General features: G+C 45.8%; 1 protein-coding gene and 1 long non-coding RNA gene across 4 annotated transcripts in view; one reads left to right on the forward strand and one right to left on the reverse strand.

Annotated features, from left to right (window-relative positions):
* The window catches only part of ATP11A (ATPase phospholipid transporting 11A), a 140,047-nt gene extending 119,760 nt beyond the window's left edge, over positions 1–20,287 (reverse strand). For 2 of the 3 annotated variants that reach the window (XM_084879815.1, XM_084879814.1), the window contains exon 1: positions 20,138–20,287. In XM_084879815.1, coding sequence (XP_084735941.1) covers positions 20,138–20,176 — 39 coding nt within the window. In that variant the 5' untranslated portion in view covers positions 20,177–20,287. The remainder of the gene's footprint in view (positions 1–20,137) is intronic. The other variant, XM_084879813.1, reaches the window with a different exon arrangement.
* Positions 20,288–20,670: 383 nt separating this feature from the next.
* On the forward strand, positions 20,671–21,842 carry LOC311620473. The gene is made up of 2 exons (XR_014794696.1): positions 20,671–20,976; positions 21,602–21,842. It is a non-coding gene; the product is annotated as an uncharacterized lncRNA (long non-coding RNA).
* Positions 21,843–22,159: the final 317 nt, after the last annotated feature.

The following is a 22,159-nucleotide window of genomic DNA, read 5'->3' on the forward strand; positions in this document are numbered from 1 at the left end:
CTAAAGGCAGTTATAGGGGTTCTAAAAAGGCCTCTCAAAATATACCACTTTGGCAGGTGGATTATTCTGAGCTGACTTTTATCTCTCTCTTAAAGAACGCAAGTAGGGGCCTTGCTCGTAGTAAGAGTTAACACCAGAAATAACTTTATATGCAGAATGTTATAAACTTGTTAACTGGAAATATTCATTTCTGGCTGGCTAACAAATGCATAGATGAGGGCCTGGAGCCGCTAAAATGTTTATCTTACTTTTTACAGAGGATGGAGAAAAGTCACAAGATACGGGGAAGAGGGAAACATACTTCCACAGAGGATAGAGGAAATGTTGCAAGATAAGGGGGAGAGAAAGAGAAGAGCACCATGTGAGCTTTGACCTTTGAAACTGATACTATGCAGCAGTGTGAACAATGAGGAAAGCACAGGGGTCCAAAATTAAGGAAAGGTCCAATTAGAAAGGGTCATGAAGAGACAAAGAGCTACAGCCTTTGTAATCACGGGGACAAAGACTCAGCAGAATAAGATTTTTACATTTTTTTCCCCCGTTAGAGAGAGTGGATTTTTCCTATTTGGGGACCCCTCCCCAGGGTGCACCCCTTTAGGAAACCTGCCACAGGGAGAATTTGTATACGCTTCCAATAAACTTCCATGTTTTTATTAAAGAAGCCTTTTAACCTACAAATTTATTCTTCAATACTTCTTATGAAGTATGGTAGCAACCATACTTGGGTAAAAAACTGCTGTTTAATATTTTAACCTTGCTGTTTTGGGTTCTGTACTCATTTAAAAGTGATTTTGATTTTCTGAACTTATGTATGCTACCCGAATACTCCAGTGATGATAGTTTGAATATCCCATTGATTGTGATCTCACTGGTCATCGAAATATATTCTTCTGGGACCCAGGATAGATGACTGAGTTTCGGTTGACTCAGTGGTTCCCAGTTTCACTCTGTAAAATGCTTTTCTGGAGAAACAGATTCCTCATTCCAGACCCAAAGATGTAATCGGGAACTTTGTGATATTCTGCCAATATAAGCCAGAGTGGCAAGCTGTTCGGGGCTGCAAGGTCTGGAGAGCTCCCTTGTATGCTGCTGGCTTTTAATAAATGACTCCATATTCGACTTTTTTTTTTTTTTTTTTTTTTGAGGCATCCTTTGTAAAATGGGGGTTACACTACAACAGTTTTATCATAGAAGCATACAACATAAGCATGGGATGTGGGGCTAGAAAAGCAATTTTCCCAAATAAGCAGCCAGGCCTCTTCTACCCCTCACCCCCCCATCTCTGCTCCTTCCTCCCTGACATCCTGGCCCTGGTGCCTTAGAGCTGGGGGAGGGGGGAGGGTTGGGGCTCCTCCAAGGGGCTGTCTCAATCACACCCATCGACACAGAAAAACCACCACAGCATGTTCTCTGGACTAGATGAGAATGCTCCCAGTCAAGTGTCTGTGGCTAATGAGGGACCTGAACCCAGAAGATTCTCCCCAATGAATGGGAGCTGAGGGCTGGAAAAGGCAGGGGAGACCGAGCATAGCATGGAGGAATAAGAGCCCTCAAGGGAAGAGGAAATCCGAGAAGAGCCAGAGAACACAGCTGGAAGAATGAGATGTAATTAAAACCACATCTCATTTTACTCCTCCTCTGTCCTACACCAGCCAGCCTGGCTATCACTCTTCATCAGCATTCCTGGCTTTCTTTTTCCTCAATTGAGTATATCCAAACTGATATCCGGTTTCATTTCATCCTTATCAACAGTTACCTGTCAGCAAAAGATCAAATGGCCAGAATGTGATCTTCCCACAGCTGAATGGAGAGTGAAATTTCCACCCTGCACGAAACAATGGGAGCCTTAGAAGCACAACATTAAACAAGAATTAAAAACCCACTGAGATCTTCTTCTAAAATACGGGCATAATGACACTTAAAGAAGACTACAAAATTGTCCTTTAGGCAGTGCACAATTTTTTACTTGAGCATGCTCAATAAATAATATAAATCCTTACATTCACAAGAACCATGAATTTTAAAAAACCAATTCACAAATATTTGTACAGCTTGGTGAACTCGGTGTTATACAGTCCCGCGCAGACTATTAAAACACGAACTTATTGCTATTAAAAGTACACTGAAATTCCACTGAGCTTGTTTTGAACTTTCAAGGCTCTGCTCACATTAACCAAAGATGCTTCATTCATGAAATCAGCCAGATGCCAACTTCTGGGCCTGTTCACATGCCGAGTTCCAAGATTACCACTGGAAAACCCACTCACTCTGACAGTGTTACAACAGCAAAGGCACAACCCCCAGGGGTACGTGTTTAACCCCAGCCCCAGACAAGACTCGATAAGAAACAGCTCTTTGTTATTCTGTCCAACAGACAAAAGAAAAGGCGGAAGTGGGCACCATCTGGTCAGAACTGGTCCTCGGCCTGACTGATTTCACTCCAGCCACAGAGCTACATGTTGGAAATAGGTTTTTAGCCTCAGCTGGTGCACTAGGCTGGTCCAGAAAAGGGGGTCGAGAAAATGGGGGGGGGGGTCCAAGGAAAAGAGAAGTGGGGGCCTGTGATCACAATTAATCAACAGCAGCATTCCCAGCAATAAAAACAGGGCCTCTGTTCCGGACTGTCCATGGGTATTCCTCTCTTTCTTCCCACTTTTTACTGGCCGAATGACAGAACCTAGCTGAGCTTCCTAAAGGCGGTTTGTGTGGTGGTGACATAATGAAGGGAAAAGGACCTGCCCTGGAGACAGGCAGGCCTCTGCCTCCCCATAGCCCGTGTGTGGCCTTGCACTAGTGGCCCGCACATTCGGGGCCTCCCTCTTACCATCCGTAAAAGTCTAACTGATGCCACCTAGACAAGAGAACTTCCAGAAGCCAGCCTTCACACCCGGATCCCCTGGGAAGCTAAAAACCTGAGGCATTTCATGCATTCTGGAGGGTGGGAGCAGCTCAGGGGAGGCTTTACAAACTCAGAGACGGGAAGTAACCACATAGGATGGTCAAAACATAAAACTCCCGCCTAAAAGTGTGTCAGGAAGGATGGACATGTCCTAGGTCTGTAGCTTCCTTGACAAAAGTCAACCTTACCTCAGTTAAGCCTGCCCATTGTCTTTTCGAATCTAAGATAATATAACCTTGGAATGTCTAAGTAATCCCCTTTTTCTGGATCCCTCAGGATACATCTCCCTCAAAACCCATCATTATTACCTTATTCCCCACAAATGGCATCTCTACCAGTATGTGCGGTAAATGTGAATTAACTATCCTATTACTAACAATGTAAAAGAAGTATTTGTCTCTCTATTTTACTCTATATCCAATCCAGAGATTTCTCCACTTTGCTTTGTCCCGCCTCCCTAATCTATCACCAATGGATTTCATGTAACCTCCTTATCTTCCTTTGACTGTAATGCATAAAATAAACTATAAAACAGCCATTCTCTGGAGCATTTTATCAACCCATTGAGACTTTGCTTCCCAGCAATTGTCATCGGTTTGGCTCAAATAAACTCATAAATATTCTCTAAAGGTTGGACATTTCTTACATAACAGGAAGCAGACACCAACTGCAGTGGAGCAAGCAGCACTGAGCATGGGGAAAGGATGGAGAAAGCATCTGGAAGCCAACGTGGAGAAGCCTGTGACAGCTCTTGCTTTGGTTTTTAAACTGACCAGTAAAATGTCTTTGCAATTCACACACTGGGCCATCATTACTAGAGTCAGATGTCCAAGCTCTGTCTGTCCAGCGCTCCGTTCCCCAGACACGACTGGAAGGAGAAGCCTCATATTCAGAAAGTCTCCCTCCCACCCGCTCCTCATGGGCAGGCTCCAGAACGGAGTCAGCCAGGGAGGCTCCTCCAGGTTATATTTAGAAAACAGAGAGAAGACCGGAGGGGACACGCGCAGCCTCCCTTTCAGCCCGGTTTCACACAGTGGGCAGTCTCCCAGTTCCTGGAGGTGCCACTCTCTAGTAAATCCAAGTCTGGAATTCCAAAAAGCCACTACTTCCAGCGGCTTCAAAACTGAAAGTGAAACCTAGGACCCCTGAACCTGGACCCTCTGTCATATATGAGCAAGCTGAGGAGGGTTCCCCTTTTTCCTTTCTTCTTTTTGTCTTATCCGGTGGGGTTGAAATTTGGTGTAAGTTAGTTTTTTCTCTCTGGGATTTCAGTTTGAACCGTAACTAACTTAGGACAATTTTCTCCTTGACTACTACTTCAGGTCACTTTTTTAAACCACAAAATGTTACCGTGATTACTAAATTCCAGATTACAACAGAATAGGAAAGGAAAGTGGCCCTGGATTAAGAAAGGATGTCAAGAACCCCGGGTCCAACGCCTGCGGCCAACCTGCCCTCCTCACTCTGGGCAGTGGCGTCCTGAGAAATGCCCTCCTGTGTGAGGACCACCTGGAGGGGAGATGGGAGGAGAACTGCTGCAGGCCAGCGAGGACTGGGTCACATAAACCTGGCCCTCCGTTCTGACCTGCTATGGGCCCGGGGCAGAGCGCTCAGCCTGGCCTGCAGCCTGGCAGGACCAGGACTAGGGCAAATGGGCAGTTCTCTAAAAAGCAACTTATGAAATCAAAGAATTCAGTTTAAGAACAAAAAGAATCTCATATCCCTTTTACAGTAGAAATTACAGAAAATTGCTTCTCATAAAACCAACAATCTTACAGGAAAACATTCTCAAATGAAATTTTAAATAATCTATTTGCTATTAATTTTATAGGTAGTAAAGGAAATAACTGAAAATGGGAAAACTGCCGAAACCGGTTTGGCTCAGTGGTAGAGCGTCGGTCTGCGGACTGAAAGGTCCCAGGTTCAATTCCAGTCAGGGGCATGTACGTTGGTTGTGGGCACATCCCCGGTAGGGGGTGTGCAAGAGGCAGCTGGTCGATGTTTCTCTCTAACTGACGTTTCTAGCTCTCTATCTTCTCTCTCCCTTCCTCTCTGTAAAAAATCAATAAAATATATTAAAAAAAAAAAAATGGGAAAACTTATTCAAACCAAACCAGTCAGTTGGCAGAATGAAGTTTTTGGAAGCAATTTCAAATAAAATGCTTTAATTCCTCAGAAATGCACTTAGCCAATACAACTTTATAACATCATACACAAACTTAACAGGATGACTATATTACTGAATGTACTGCCAACTAAACAGGTTTTAAGGTATTCTGTCTCTTATTAAAGAATTAATTATTCTGCCGAAGCCGGTTTGGCTCAGTGGTAGAGTGTCGGTCTGCGGACTGAAAGGTCCCAGGTTCGATTCCGGTCGAGGGCATGTACATTGGTTGCGGGTGCATCCCCGGTAGGGGGTGTGCAAGAGGCAGCTGGTCGATGTTTCTCTCTCATTGATGTTTCTGGCTCTCTATCTCTTTCCCTTTCTCTCTGTTAAAAATCAATAAAATATATATATATAAAAAAAAGAATTAATTATTCTAAAACAAATGTCAGATTTCTTCTCTGGAACAATAATCATGGCTCTTATTTGCTCTCAGATAAACACATATTAATCAAAACAAAGTTCAAATGAATCCTCAATTTCAAATATTTAACTTACAATAAAACTTACTACCACCAATTATGTAAAAAGATAAAATCCCTCCTACCTGGTTACATTTTCCATTAAAAGTTAATTAGTGCTTAGATTTCAGTAAGTCTTCGGATGACCTGATTATGATCTTTTTCATTGATTTTTTTTAAAAGTTTCCAAAAAAAGCAAGATATACAATATCAAATGTGGAATAAGCTACTTAAAACCGCCCATAAATCAGTTTCTGTTTTGGGATGATAGAAAAGTTCTGCAAATAAATAGTGGTGATAGTAGGATAACAAAATGAATGTACTTTAAAAGCCTGAATTGTACACTGCTTTAAAAATGGTTAAAACGGTAAATTTCACAATATATGTTTACTGCAATAAAAAAATAATGTCCACAAACCAACTTATTATAAGTCATTCAATAAATCAACCTTTATACTGTTATAAATCATCCTAATTTATTAAATAACATTTTTATTTGTCCACATAATTGTAAAACTTTTTTAAAAAAAACAACACATATAACATATGCCATATTTTAAGGAATTAAACTTGAGGGGCGGCCATGTGCTATTAAATAAGATATAATTCATCAGCCACCTCTCTGTTCACATTCTCCAGGCCCTGCATCCTCCTCCATCAGGCTGCTCAGTGGGTCCAGCCTTCAAGCTTCCTGTGCCTGGAACCCCCCACCTGGCCCCTAGTCCCCTAGGGACCTGGCTCCTGTCACATTCCAATGGGAGCCAGCCCTCACCTTCTCTACCACCCCAACATGTCTCCTGATCCTTCTTTCCATCTTATTTTTGTCCCCATCACTTCTAATACCCAGCATGCTATGTGCTTACTTATTTTCTACCTCCAAAATGCAGTCTCCAGAAGATCCAGGATGTTTGCGCATCCCCAGTGCAAATAGTAGGTGCTCAATAAGTATTTGATGAACATCTTGAACACCTAGTATGTACTAAGTACATAAAATATTTTCCCTTACAAGAATCTTACCCCTACTCATATTTTTCAATGCTATGTGGCTGCCTATTCTATTCTCATTTTACATCAGAGAAATGGTAAGACGAGTTAAGGAACATTAGAAATGAGGACTCTCGCCATCATGATGATCATTCCAGCTTTCTCTGTATGCGTGTTGCTTTCAAATTTATATGAAAGTTGAGTATTACAGGGAAAAATGCATTATGTACCTCATGGTTATATAACAGTTTATCAGTTTAATGGTTTATCTATATCCGAATCAAAACAACTACTTTCAAACACTTTCTAAAAAAGAAAAGGTAATTTAAATTATTCCACATGCATAGCCTTTATCTGTGACTTTTCATATATTTTATCAGGTACTTTATCTAAAAGTGACATATAAATGTAGGTCTGGTTTACCCTAAAATGGCCTATGTGCCACACCAATGATTTGTCCTGGGTTTTATCACCATACTTGTGTTTTAGTGAGCAACTGCTGAGACCTCCTTGAAAAATTACACAAAAATCTAGATGCCATTCTAATGGCAAAACTTCATTGTCCCTAATCCTTTGCAGAAAATAGGTTGGAGGAAATCCTCTTTTCTCTGAGGCAGGGAGATTATGTAATGCCTAGGAAATGGCAGCCTCCTTTCCAGACAGCCATGAGGTCTGTGCAGAGAGAAAGGAGAAGCAGGCCAGCTGCCCCTGTGCCTGGAGCCGGTGCGAGGGACGGGGACACCAGCACACCTATCTCAGACTCACTTTTCCCAAACCACGAACTTGAGATATTCAGTAAGTGCATCCCTCCTCCACTTCAGAACTTCATTTTGCAGACAGTCAGGGAGGACCATGCTGCGAGGTGGAAGCACTCCACTGTGGCTTTAAATAGTGTCACGATTATTTATGGTTTCTATTTAAGGCTGGAACCACTCAGCCTTGCACTTGTAGGCAAAATGAGGGAAAAGTATCTAGAACTCTTCCGACAATCATCAAAGGCCATATTCCTAACCAAAAGTTGACAATGCTTTCATAAAATTTTATATAATTTCTGATATAAGCTTATAACAGCATGAGCAAATATTTCATGAAAGATAATAAGGCTGTGATTTTAAAACAAAACAAACAAAAACAGAGACAGACAGTTGATTTGAAAACTTACAGACTGCCATGAAAACACATGAAGTTAACTGAAGTTTGGGTTAACACAGCATGAGGGCTAACAGCATGTTTTGGTCCCCACTACTACAGATAATCGCAGAGATTGATCACGTCCCTATTACTTAACTAATATTTCAAGTTCAACTTTCAATTATCACTTTTCAATTTTGCCAAAGGTAAAATGTCATCCTGTACAGGGGCAGGTCAACAGAACAGAAAGTCCCTAAAATGCAATTCCATTTACTGGAAGAATTGGAAAGTTGCCCAGCAGCCTCCATGTAATAAGCAAATGTGTCCAATCTAGTTATGTGGCATATATCGTGACATCTGTCCTGTCAACAGCCAGACGCTGTGGATTTGAATTGTAATACAAAACCCCAAACAACATACCAGATAGCCTTTTAAAATACCAGCCACCATTCTCCTACCGACCTCACGCAGCGGAGCAAAGAAGATGAATCAAAAGATACAAATGCATACAACCTTAGTAGATATGATCAAATCATAGAAGTTGTGGTCTATTATATTTAATAACTGTCCAATCGCCTAAATTAAAAAAACACAAAACATTCCCACTAAATGTTTCTCTAGTTTTACTTTTCCAGATTTCGTGGAACATCTGTTTCTGTAATCATTTGATAAAACAGTAAGCAAGTAATGTGCTTTTTCAAACTTTCCTCTTCAATATTCCCCACCTATTTCAATATTTACAATCTAATCAGTGCCTACTTTTAATAGTATACTGCTATTAATGGACTGAATTTTGTTCCCTCTAAATTCTTATATTGAAGTCCTAATCTCCAATGTAACTGAATTTAGAGATAGGAATTTTAGGATGTAATTAAGGTTAAATAAAGTTATTATCTATCTATCTATCTCTCTTTCTCCCTCCTCCCTTCTTCTCTCCCTCTCCTTCTCTGCATACATGCACCTAGAAGCAGATGTTGGTAATGAACCCTAATTTCTCTGAATTTCACATCTGAAGACTCCAAAGCAGACGTTCATTCTTTAGTTTACTACTAGCCTTCACATCCTCCTGAATAATCTACAGCAACGCACAGGTAGACTGCTCCCCCTCAGCAGTTTCCCGAAATCTAAGCTCATAAAGGGAAAAGCAGGTCCATGCAAATCCACCTGGGGATAAATTCACCAACAAACTAAAAGAGGTGGAGAAATTTTAATGAAGTGATCTCCCTAGTGAACTGTGAGTGAAAAAAGGACACTCTTAATTAGTATACTACAACAACATCAGCTGGGGCTGAAGTAGGCAAACTACACACACACCTGATCATCCTCAGCCGCAGATAAACCTTTTTACACGCACACCCGAATGTACAGGACGCCGGTTAGTAAGACAAAAGGGCCACCTGTGTCTGCTACACAGAGGTCAGTGTTCTTGGACAGAATAGACACAACACTCATTCACAGGGTTGCTGTGAAGATCAAGTGAGAGATTCTGGCTGAAATTCTTGGGGGGGGGGGGGGGGGGGGACGACCCAGCACTGCAGACATAAATGAAGAACAGCTTCCTTCTCTCTGAAAGGGCACCAGGCTGTCCCAGGCTGCGTGAGGGAGGTGATTGCATGCACAGTAACCGGAGTGTCTTTCACAGCAGTCCTCTACTCTGCTCCCTTTTGGGGGGCATGAGGAGAGGGGACAAGTAGGACAAGGATGGAGATGCCGTATTTCCCAGGCTACACATTCTCCCACCTCTGCTGAACTCTTAATTTACTGGCCTTTGGCCAAGGAGTCTTTTTCGCAAGGAACAAACCTTCTCTTGAAATTCTCTTGTCTTGTAAACCAGGAAAAGCGATCTTACTTTCATCCCCTTTCTGAGCCAGAGACAATTACCTTTGTCACATGAGATATACAAGAAACTGACAGTGCTTTCCTGAGTTATTTTTACAGCCCTTTACAATGCACAAATTATTTTCACGGTCCGTGAGTTCATTTGGTCCTCATGACCCAGAGAGGCAGAGACAACAAATGCCATTAGTGTCATTTTACAGTTGCCTCTGGGGGTGAAGTGAATTGCCAGGCGCAGAGCAGGATCAGAGACAGGGCTGCCATCCAAAAGGCTGCTGGCACCCCAATCTAGAAGATCATTGCTGGCATGAATCTCAAGTAAGGTTCTGGTTAACTTTGGTCTCTACCAATTACATAATCCATGAGACAGGCGCTGCCGCAACAGAGCAGAGCAACAGAGCAGAAGGAAAGTGAATGGAAGTTAAAAAAAAACAAACACCTTCTTGCCAGTGGCAGCCTATCTCTGTAAATTCTTTTTTAAATGCAAAAAAAACAAACAAACAAAAAAAACAGACTACAAATTTCTCAATGGACCGCTAATGGAAATTTTGATACCAAATAATGCATGGCCTACTGCTGTCTCCCCGAAAAAAGTGACTTCTTCTATTGCCTCTATTGTAAACTTTTTAATGTGCCTCCCAAGAACTGCTCTGATTCTGAATTCCCATAAAAAATAAAATTAAAACCACAGGCAAATGGGAAACATTTTGCTGACAGAAAACAGGAGAGGTTGGAAGTGTCTACATAAATACATTCAGAGTAGGAATTTAAATATATATCCACCTAGATTAGCTTTAATCCTTAGAGAATGACTAACCCATTTAATGTATCAATATATATGATTTAAAAAAAAAAAAAAACACTGACAGAAAAAGCAATTGCAAATAAGTATAAATATGTTACTAACATTCCTTTGGGGAACATAGAGAAGCAGATCGTTTTTACTCACAGAAAATGAGTTTCTCCCCACTCCACTTAAAAAGGTGGAAAAACGACTTAAAGGATTGGTTTGAAGAGGAGACTAATGATTAACTTGCCCACAGCGCTCACATGTTTGGGTCTGGCCTGCGCCCAGGTTACAAAAGTAACAGTTGATAGAGGAAACCTAAAATCCTGTCTTTTGGTTCTCGGTCTAACGTTTTGGTTTTTTTCCTATCCGGGCGTGCCAGCAAGAGTGAGCCAACTACCCTCCTGCAGACACTGCTAAAGGGCTTCCTTCCCGGGACATACACCAAAGGAAACAGAAACTTCCTGGGCTCTGAGCGACCACAGTCATGCACAGTCTAAAACAAAGAGAGCACACCAGGGGACGGAAGCAGGTAAAGCACATGAAGCAACTTGTAAGACAATGTGAACAGTTGGCGGTTGAGCTCAAGTGTCCACCAAACCGGAAGAGCCAGCATGCTTCCTGGGGGGGGGGGGGGGGGGGGCGTGGCACCAGCCGCTCAGGGGCAGTGACCAGGAAGCCACGGGGCAGTGCTGAGCTCTGAGCTGGCTGCTCGCTCCAGCAGCTGTGGTCTGGGGAAGCCACGCAGGGAGGCACTGCCACATTACACCAAAAGTGGGGAAATTTAAGGAGACGCATCCACAGTTAAATGTCGACAAGAATTTCAAATCGTTCTAAAGCCACTGAATAGGCAACATATTCAAAGGGCTGGTGTCCTGTCTGTGTTCTCCGACAAGGGTTCTTAGCTTTCACGAGGGCAGGCACTCCTCTGGGAAGCTGACAAAAATTGGGAAACCCCTGCCCAGAAACCAAAAAGCATATATGCAGCTGAAACCGGTTTGACTCAGTGCATAGAGCACACGTGTCAAACACAAGGCCCGCGGGCCAAATCCAGCCCGCCAGGCCTTGCAATGTGGCCCGCACCACGCTGTCATCACTGCACTCCGCTGTCAGTTTATGACATTGTCAGTTTATGACTGTTCAGTAAACCATTCGGCCCGCGATTTAGGCTGGATTTTAGATTTTGGCCCCTTCTCTGATTGAGTTCGCCCCCCCTAGCATAGAGTTTCGGCCTGTGGACTGAAAGGTCCCCGGTTCGATTCCGGTCAAGGGCGTGTACATTGGTTGTGGGCATATCCCCAGTAGAGGGTGTGCAGGAGGCAGCTGGTGGATGTTTCTCTCTCATCGATATTTCTGACTCTGTCCCTCTCCCTTCATCTCTGTAAAAAATCAATAAATTTTTTTTTTAAAGCATATATGCAGAAAGTCTTGCACACTGTTTCAAGGGAGGCTGGATCCCATCGGGGACCGGTTAAGAGCACTTGTTCTTGGCCGGACTCCAGATGAGGGGTGCTGCTGGTGGTCTCTCCTTCTCAGGCCCCAGGGTCTAAGGAATGAGGGCAAGAGAAGAGGAAACAAATCCTAAGGTCCCACGTTATGAGAGGGTCAGCCCATAATCCACCGTGAGAGCCCGAGTCAGGCATGGTGACATACTGCACAGAAACCTAACCAAGTCAGGTTGGCCCATGGGAGGTGCAGGGGCTATGAGCAGCGACCTTGGGGACTTAATCCCCTCCAATTTACTTTTTATTACGTGAGAGGCCTTCCCAGTTTTCATTTCCACACGTTTATAACTCTATGAAATATACTAAGGAAAGAGACTCCAAAGGTTTGAAGAGACAGTTAAACATGATTATAAAAACTGTCCTTGGAAGAACCATAGTTTCCTTCAGAAGTGCCCAAGGGCAACTTCTTCCACATCCTTATTAAGGATACAGATAAGAAAGGTAATCACTCATTCAGCAGATGCTGGCGGGGTGCCGACCACACCCTGCACCAGGACTGTTGAAGCTGAGATTCAAAAAGCAATATGGGCTCCACAAACATAAAAAAGGTATTTGGGGTGTCCTCCAAGGCAGACGTATTGATGGAAAAGGGTCAGGGGTGACCTGATAAGGGTCATCTACAATCAGGAGAGGCCAAGGGGCTGCTGATGCTACTTTATACTCCAAGGCCATTCTCTCTGCCTGGGATGCACACCTCGGGTCCGTCACTCGACCCTTCAGGCTGCTGCTCAGGAAGGCCTGCAAATCCCGATTTACAATCCCCCACTCCACCCTAGGGTTTCCAGCACCTGTCACTCTCCAGCACAATCCCAACATTTATTCATGTGATGGTTCCTGCCTGCCAGGCCCCAATGCAAAGGTAAGTGCCACAGGGGCAAGGATTTGGTGTCTTCTTCCTGTGTGGCTCACCGATTTACCAAAGGCACTCACTAAATGGATGCTGGGAGTACATGCAGTGTTTCTAAGGTTCCAGCATGAGGGCAGAAAGGTGACCGCTGGAGGGAGCCAGCTGGGAGGTGATGGAGATGGAGAGAGTGCCTACCTTTAGCTGTCTAGGTCAAATATATAGTGGCAGGAGGAAATTTGACTTTGGGTGATAAACACACAATGCAATATACAGGTGACTTATTATGTAGAATTGTACACTTGAAACCTACATAATTTTATTAACTGTAGGTTAGTAAACTTAATTTAAAAAAAAATTTAAAGAAGCACATAAATGGAGTAAACATTTTAACCATCTAAAACAAGAAAGTAGCCCAGCCAGCATGGCCCAGTGGTTGAGTGTCGACCTATGAACCAGGAGGTCATGGTTCGATTCCTGGTCATTGGCATATGCCCAGGTTGTGGACTCAACCCCCAGTGTGGGTTGTGCAGGAGGCAGCTGATCAATGTTTCTCTCTCATCACTGATGTTTCTACTCTCTCTCCCTTCCTCTCTGAAATCAATAAAAATATATTTTAAAATAAATAGGGCAAGAAAATAGTTTAGCTGTGAAAGAGACAAAGAAGTGGGGATAATATCAGGAGGGGAATGCAGGAACAAGAAAGTTTATTTTTTTTAAAAAAGGATGGTTGAAGGTATGATTACATATTACAGGGAGGGCTGTGGGGATACCCAAAGCAAAGCTACGGGACAGGCCGTTATCAGAACGAGGTCCTGGCCCCACACCAGGAGGGAAGCAAGAGCTAACGAAGGAAGAGCTGGTCAGGTGAGTGGGAGAGGGAGCCTCCTGTCTGATTTAGGCAGTTTCTTTTTTGAACAAGAAACCTCACAGGTACCATTTGGTGATTGAAATACAAGGCAAGATTGCCCATTCTCCACATGAAGGGGTATAGAGGTGTGAGAGAGCAGGTGAGAATCGCAGGATGGCTGAGCAGCATTAAATCCACATTTCAAACAAGATGTCCCTTGCCTGCGCACCTACCCATGCAAACACTGCACCCCGCTCAATCCTCCCAGCTACCCTTCAGGGAGGCCCAATAATCACCTCCACTTCAAGATGAAACCAAGCATGAAGACATCAGTCAGCCTGCCCATGCTGGTTTCACAATCAGAGGCCAGGCAAGGTCTGAACCCAAATTTGGTAGGCTTTGATGCTGATCTTTGACCTCTACAATCTATTTTGTTTTTCTCAGATACCAGTATCCAAGTGAAAGCAAAAACAACCCCTGTCCAACCCTGTTGAATTTCTAGTGCTGTAAAAATTGCTTTTCATTGATTTTCACTGCACATAAATAGCATTTTTGCCTGCATTTAACTTGGTTTAAAAAAAAAAAAAAAGTATTTATAAGTCTGGGACTTGGGGATCTAACCATCTCATATTAACCCATTGGAACAGATGGTCCCAGCACATGTGCAAACAGAGAACTTCCTGTATAATTAAACAGATATGTTCGTCAGTGGAGTCAATGCAGTTTTCTCATCCCTAGAAATTTAACGGACTATAGCAAAACCCAATAATATACATTCCTTTTCTCCTGTGTTATTAAATTTACCCTCTGGCATGAAATAAAAGCACCTCAAATCCCTTGTTCCTAATAAGCAGGCATTAAAAAGAGTTTGAAAGAAACAATAAAAAAAAAATAATAACTTAATAAGCCACAATGTTGACATTATACATCTAGGCAGATGCTTTAAAATGTCCAGTTAAAACACAAGTCCTGAATACAGGGATTGGGCTTGGTAAACCGGTGTGTAAACACTTTACAAGGCCGTACTACACAGCCTTGCTTTGTACTGCCAGAGCCAGACCAACCATTAGTCACGGATAATACGCCTAACGGTCACCTATTTCAAACCTCTGAAGCCTTGGAGGTGAAAGTGGCTCAACCCAGCGATCCGGTGGTGTGGGCTCCAGGAGCTGAACAACAGGAAGGCCCCCGTTTCCACATGTGCAGCTGTATTAGGAAAGACAACTCCAAAATGATGCAGCCTTTTAAGTTTTTAAAACAAAGTGGTATAACTGAGTCAAGCAAATAAGTGTGCCTTTTTGAACAAGAAACCTCACAGGTACCATTTGGTGATTAAAAAAATAAATAAACAAAAGTAGACACATGTGCATGTATAAGGTGGTTGAACTTCGTAGCAGCACAATTTACAATAGCTAAGATTTGGAAATGTCCATCAGCAGATGAGTGGATTAGGAAACTGTGGTACATCTATACAATGGAACACTGCCGCTATAAAAAAAAAAAAAAAAAAAAAAAAAAAAAAAAGGGAACTTTAACCATTTGCAACAGCATGGATGGACCTGGAGAGCATTATGCTACTCGAAATAAGCCAGTCAGAGAAAGATAAAGATCGCATGATCTCACTCAGATGTAGGATATAATGATCACCATAAACTGATGAACAAAAATAGATCCAGAGACAAATGGCAAGGGAGATGGGGGGCAGGGTGTTTACAGATGAACCAAAGGACTTGCATGCATGCATAATAGCATAAACAATGGACACAGACACTGGAGTGATGGGGGCTTGTCCTCAGGGGTGGGAAGGTTGGGGGTCAATATGGGAAAAAGAAGGCACATATAAAACTTTAGACAATTAAAAAATAAATAAAAGTGTTTGGACTTTTTAGAAGGTTTAAAGCACTCTAGCACAGCCATGCTTCTCCAGGAACTAATAATGTTTATTTTTTCCCTTATAAAGAAAATCCTAATGTAACAAACTACTTCAAAACCAAATATCTACTGGAAGCAAGGAAAACCACCCTGCTTTTCTTAAGCTTGCTATCTTAAAATCTTAAAACGTAAGAAATATCCGCCAAAACCGGTTTGGCTCAGTGGTAGAGCTTCGGTCTGCAGACTGAAAGGTCCCAGGTTCGATTCCGGTCAAGAGCATGTACGTTGGTTGCGGGCACAACCCCGGTAAGGGGTGTGCAAGAGGCAGCTGGTCGGTGTTTCTCTCTCATCGACGTTTCTAGCTCTCTATCTCTATCCCTTCCTCTCTGTAAAAGGATCAATAAAATATATTTTTTTAAAAATAAATAAAAATAAAAACATTAAAAAAAACAACGTAAGAAATACCCTAGTGTATGTTTTATAAGCCACAGCTACTGTACACAGCCTATCTGATATAATCTTGTTCTGCTGATTTGTTCCTTGTAAATATTAAAATGACTCCCCCCCCCCAAAAAAAGGAGAATTATCCTAGGAAGAAAACATTATAAGATGGAAACTACCGTGTTTCCCCAAAAACAAGACATCCTCCGAAAATAAGACCTAGCGCATGGAAAAATAAGACATCCCCTGAAAATAAGACCTAGCGCAACTTTGGGAGAAAAAATTAATATAAGACACTGTCTTATTTTCGTGGAAACAGGGTAGCAGAAACTTTGACAAGCAGCAAAACAAAACCAGTAAGCAGTTTCCAGGCAGAAGAACTGAAAACAAATTACAGAGACACAACTAAAGAAAGCTCTAGGCCTACAGAACTTTAAAGTCAAATCTCCCAAAGGTGGAGCGTGGATGAGAGGGAGGAAAGGAAGCGTCCTGCCAGTGAGGCGGTCCAGGCCTGGAAGGCTCACCCATAGAGAAATGTTATGGCCAGACGTGGCCTGTAGACTTTTTGTTTGGCCTGCCGTATTTTAGCACACCCTTGTTGTAAAGTTTGCCACATCTTATCTGAGGCCTACACACTGCTCAACAGCAGGGCGCCCAGCTTACCTCTTCACCGCATCCCGGGCCCCTGCTAACTGACCAACAGAAGAGCTTGCTCTCTCCTTGCCCACCGTCCCAAAATTATGTTAACAGCATCATCAACAACATTATGTTAACAGCGAGTAGTGATAAACTCACTGAGCACTTCCCCGGAGCCAGGCACCCTTTTTAGCTCTAGGCCTGTATGAATTCACATAATCCCCAAAATAACCCTATAAATTGGGTACTTCTATTATTCTCCGGTAAGAAAACTGAGGCAGAGAAGAAGAAATAACCTGCCCAAGATTACACTGTAACAATGCCTACAGAATCTATAGGTAACTCTGTTTTCTTTCAGAATTTAAACTATATACCTGAGTCCAAGTTTTCTACCTCACATCTACAAAAAGGAGATAACATTAGTTTTCTATCCATTTGGTTAAAAATTTCTTTAACAGCCGAAACCGGTTTGGCTCAGTGGTAGAGCGTCGGTCTGCGGACTGGAAGGTCCCAGGTTTGATTCCGGTCAGGGGCATGTACGTTGGTTGCGGGCACATCCCCAGTGGGGGGTGTGCAAGAGGCAGCTGGTCGATGTTTCTCTCTCATCGACGTTTCTGGCTCTCTATCTCTCTCCTTTCCTCTCTGTGAAAAATCAATAAAATATATTTAAAAAAAAAAAATTTCTTTAACAAACAGATCAGCCCTAGCCAGCTGGCTCAGCGGATAAAGTGTCGGCCCTCCAACTGAAGGGTCACGGGTTCAATTCTGGTCAAGGGCACATATCTCGGTTGCAGACTCAATCCCCGGCCCTGATGAGGGCGCATTCAGGAGGCAACCAATAGATGTTTCTCTCTCCCTTCCAATCTCTCTAAAAATCAATGGAGTCGAAACCGGTTTGGTTCAGTGGATAGAGCGTTGGCTTGCGGACTGAAAGGTCCCAGGTTCAATTCTGGTCAAGGGTATGTACCTTGGTTGCGGGCATATCCCCAATAGGGGGTGTGCAAGAGGCAGCTGATCGATGTTTCTCTCTCATTGATGTTTCTAACTCTGTCCCTCTCTCTTCTTCTCTGTAAAAAATCAATAAAAATATATTTTAAAATTCAATGGAAAAAATATCCTCGGGTGAGGATTAACACACACACAATCAAACTACTTCATGATACATAAGCACTGTTCTATTTATAAATACAAAACATCTCTAAATGGCTTCTATCCCTCCAGACATTCAAACAAACAGTAATATATGCTTTGCAACCTGCAGCTGTATATACAGCCAATCCTGGAAGAGAATTCTCTCATTTACTTGCCTATTCTATCTCTTTGGGATTAACCTAGAATAAAATACCTACAGCAATGTTTTCTAATGACGTTTTTATCGTTTGGCAACCCTCCTGCATCAGAAGCAGCTGAGAAGTTTTCTTTCTCCTAGAAATTCTGACTATGTGATCACTACCAGAGAAGAGGGTTTAAGCCACAACTGCAGGAAATTTGAAGGTCAACCCCAGACTTTTCCCTCCTCTAGCAAAAGGAAATATAATGTGGTCCTACACATCTTTGGAAAGATAACTAAATTATAACAGATCATGACTGTTTCTGGGAAAGGTCAAATTAGTTTAATAGCATGGACATGAGCTTAACAGCATAGAAGGGAATGACTTTGTATGTGAATATGGTGTAGTACCCGAATGACCAGACTGAGAAAAAAAAGTGCAGAAAAATAGACATAATAACAGTATCCCATAACTTGCAGTCCAGGGACATTACCAATAATGCATATGCTGGGAAAGTCCATTAAAAAATATTTACCACTTGGATTTGAGAGAAAAAAATTTTTCTTATGTCTAACAGCAGAGCAAAAGGGAATTTTAAAATGTAAATTACATTGACATTTCTATAGACTGATATAACAAAAAACAGCAGAAGGCCTGGAGGAAGTTAAGAGAGCAAAAGATACACAAAAATTGGACATAATGTCCGCCCTAGTCTCAGGATGAAGGAGTCGGGAAGTGGGGAGGTCAGACCCACCAGACAGTGCACCTGGGCCAGGCCAGAGGCAGAGGAAAGATGTCCCATCCACCCTTCACCTCTCATGGGGACGAAACGGCGCTTCACTTCTCACAACTCAACCCTTCTTTTTACTGCAAAACGTACGAGTTGGAAGAGGGTTAAAGTTAATGCGAAAAATAGTTTGAGTACATTTTCCCTTTGAGGAAAACCGAGGCAGTTTGAAAATAACTGGCCGAGGGTCCCACACCTCCTGGGTAATACAGCTGAGAAAAGAAGGTACCTGGCCAAGAAAGATTTCTCTTATAAATCTGGTTACCTATGGTCACTATTACTGGTTTTTCTAAAACATATTCCTGTAAACACACACACACACACAAACACACACACACACACACACACAAAGGTGGCACGTGATGTTTACTACTCACATTACAGTATGGACTTTGGGAAATAACATGAGTCTTTCATCAGCTAAGCTAGAATCGAGAGAGAGAGAGAGAGAGAGAGAGAGAGAGAGAGAGAGAGGGAGAGGGAGGGAGGGAGGGAGGGAGGGAGGGAGGGAGGGAGGGAGGGAGGGAAGAGAGATTGAGATTCTCTCCACTTAAGGTAACTCTGACTTCCGAAAGGAAAGAACTAAGAAAGGGGCACACAAGTTCCCTAGACTTCTGAGTCTTCTGGATAGTGACTAGATTCAGGAGAAAACACTGATTTGGCGTTCCCCTTGGATGAAAAGAAACAAAGAAACTTTTCCCTTGTGCCAGGATCTCCTTCTCAAAGAAAGCTCATACCTATGAAAGACTGCCTATGGTAATTCCTATGGGGGGGGGGGGGGGAGACACACAAAAGTTTTATGAAGTTCCCATCATAAAGCCCTCTCTGGCCCCACACCTCCGAGCGCCGGCCTTCCCAAACCTGTGACCCACCTCGGCCAGGGGCCAGCAGCCATCGGGGCACAACGAGCGGTAGGTGAACAACAGCGTCCGGGAAACAACCAGGCGGAGTGTGTTCTCTCCCTCGGCACACCCACCCCTTTTTGCCATCCAGCGCCAGCGATCACTGCCACACGCAGTGGGCCCTCGGTTGCGATGGTAAAACAAAACTAACTCCCCCCCCACCCCCCCCGCTCCCGGCCTGGCCCCCTGACCCCAACACCCGGTCGCCAAGGAACGTGGGTTCCAGGGGACTTCAGAACGCCCGGGGCCTCGGAGCTGATTGGTTACAGGGAAGATTCCAAACTTCACTTCAGAATCCCCCCAGTGGAGTGGGCAAACCAGCAAAAATCACCGCCTTTTCCTGTGCAAGGGTAAACCCCTCCGGATCTCCTAATCCGCCAGGAGAGAAGTGACAGGCGGAGGCCGGACCTGCACATCCCTCCGGCCCGGGGCCCGGAGCGGAGCCGCAGGAGGAAGGTCCGCGCGGACAGCCCCATCCCGGCGCGGGCTCCGGGGAGGGGCGCGCCGGTGCAGCGGGAGGAGCAGGTGGGGGCCGGGAGGGTTGCACCCGTCGGAAGCACCGGGAGGGTGCAAACTCCGCGCGTAGGTCCTCCCCGCGTCCTGCTCGCCCCCCGGGAGACGGCCAAGCCGCCAGGGACCCCGGGGCTGGCGTCCGCAGCGGGATCGGGGGGGGGGGGGCGCTAGGGGCGGCGGCGGCGGCGGCGTCGATGTCCCCGGGTCCCGTTCCCGCCCGGCTCCCGGTCCCCCCCGAGGGCAGCAGCACTCACGTATCTCTGCACGAGCGTCCGCACGAGGCTGCAGTCCATGGCTCCTCCGGCAGCGCCCGCCGCCCGCCGCCCGCGCTCAGCGCCCCGGCGCCCGGCTCAGCGCGCCCATGGGCCCCCGGCCCGAGCGTGGCCGGCCACGCGCGCCCGCCCCGGTCACAGCCGGGACGCGCCGCCGGGCGGTGCGGGGGGCGGCCGCGGCCCCGCAGCGCTCATGCCCCGCCCGGCCCGCGGCGGCCGGCGCGGCGGGGGCTGCTGTGGCTGCGGTGGCTTCGCGCTCGGGGCTGGCGGCGGCGGGGCTCCTGCCGGGAGCGCGGAAACCCCGGGCGGATCCTGCTGCTGCTGTGGTGCTCCCAGCTCCGCTCGGGGATCTGCTGGATCTGCTCTCTCCTCCACGCTCCTCCCGGGTCCTCCGCGCGCCGCCCCGCGCACCCTCAGCCCAGCCGCCGGTCCGGCGCTCACGTCACGGGCGCGTGTGAGCATGCGCCCCGCGGCCCGGCCCCCGCCCGCACCGCGCCCGCCCGCTTGTGCACCGCGCCCGGCCCTCCCGTACTCCCTCCCCGCCCCCGGCAGGTTCCCGGCCCCCGGAGCGAGGGCGGAGAGAGGAGCCGGGGGCTGAGGGCGGAGGCCCACAGGTGGGGGCGACTCCCTGTTGCTTCCGCCTCCGGGGCGGGTTCGGGGAGCTCGGCCCTGGAGGCGGGCGGCGGGCGCTGGGTGCCCCGCGGAAGCCCGCGCCTCCCCGTCCCTCTGCCTCGGCCGGGGTACCCGGGCCCCTGTCGCACTCCGACCCGAAACTTTAATCTTTCTGCTGAAGGTCTGTCGGTGGGAGAGAGATGGCGAAGGTACCCCAGGGATGCCCGCGGGGGAGGGGAGACGGGTGGGGACCGGCTAACCCGGATGGGTCGCGCGCCCTTGGGAGTCCAGCACCCACGCGGGGCCCCTCCTGCTGCTCCGGTGAGACTGGGCGGGAGTGCGGCTCAGGTGTCTGCCCAGGGCAGTACTGGGTCTCCCACCTGGGATCCGTGATTCTTTCTAAAACACGACCGGATCCCTGGCCCTGGCCTCCTGCCCCAAATCTCCAGACCCTGGTAATCCGGTAGCGTGAGGGGGATTGGAGCCAGCCTTAGAACCTGTTACACCAGCCGCCGCCGGCCCCCGCGGGCAGCCCTCTCCCGGTCTGGCCGGTCCAGCTTCCGCATCTGCCCCAGGCTCTGCTTGAGCAGTTCCACCAGGAGGCCCAGCCCGGACCTGGGTAAAAACTCCAGGCTTGCCCTGCCTCCAAGTGCGGGGGGCACACATTTGGTGCTGGCAGTTCTGAACCAGACCTGAGAACTGTCCCATAGCACCATGATTTCAATTCTAGGGAACGTCTCTGTTTTCCCAACAGTGAAACAAACTCTTCAACTACACAGTCAGCCTTGAATTAATGGATGTACTTTGTTTACAATCTCCCTTCCCCTCTTACAGGTCATCACAGAGGCATTAACAAACATCTTTAGCCACCTGTAGGGAGCAGGACTCCTGACCCGGGCAGGAATGCAATTGAATGTGAATGTTGTCCTGCCTGGCTGCGGAAGAGAAGCAGTATTGGGCACTTTTTGAGTTAGCCACGGATGACCAGGGATGAGTATTAGTGAATGGTAATAGTGACTAAAGTATCTGGATTCTGAAACTACTTCAATCAAATGTTGCAGTTTTTGGTCATTGATTAACTCATTGATTCTCCACTCATTAACCAAATCTGTGCTCTGCCTTCTCTGTCCTGCTCTGTGCCCCAAAGGCCTATAGGCATTATTAAATGGCTCTTCACCAAAAGGGGTGCCAGCTACAGACTGGAGCCCACGGAGAGAGGCTGGGGTATTTCTTCCCTCCTCTGTCTGACCGCACCCAGGCCTGGCAGATCTGCCTGCCTCTGTGAGGACAATTCTTATTGGGCTTCCTTTTCCATTGTATCTTGTCTAGCTCCAGGAACTACTGTTCTCTGCCCCATGCCTCTTAAGCCTGGGGAAGTGAGGTCTGCCTCCC

The sequence above is a fragment of the Pipistrellus hanaki genome (assembly GCF_964339955.1).
Source record: "Pipistrellus hanaki genome assembly, chromosome: 3".
NCBI lineage: Eukaryota > Metazoa > Chordata > Mammalia > Chiroptera > Vespertilionidae > Pipistrellus > Pipistrellus hanaki.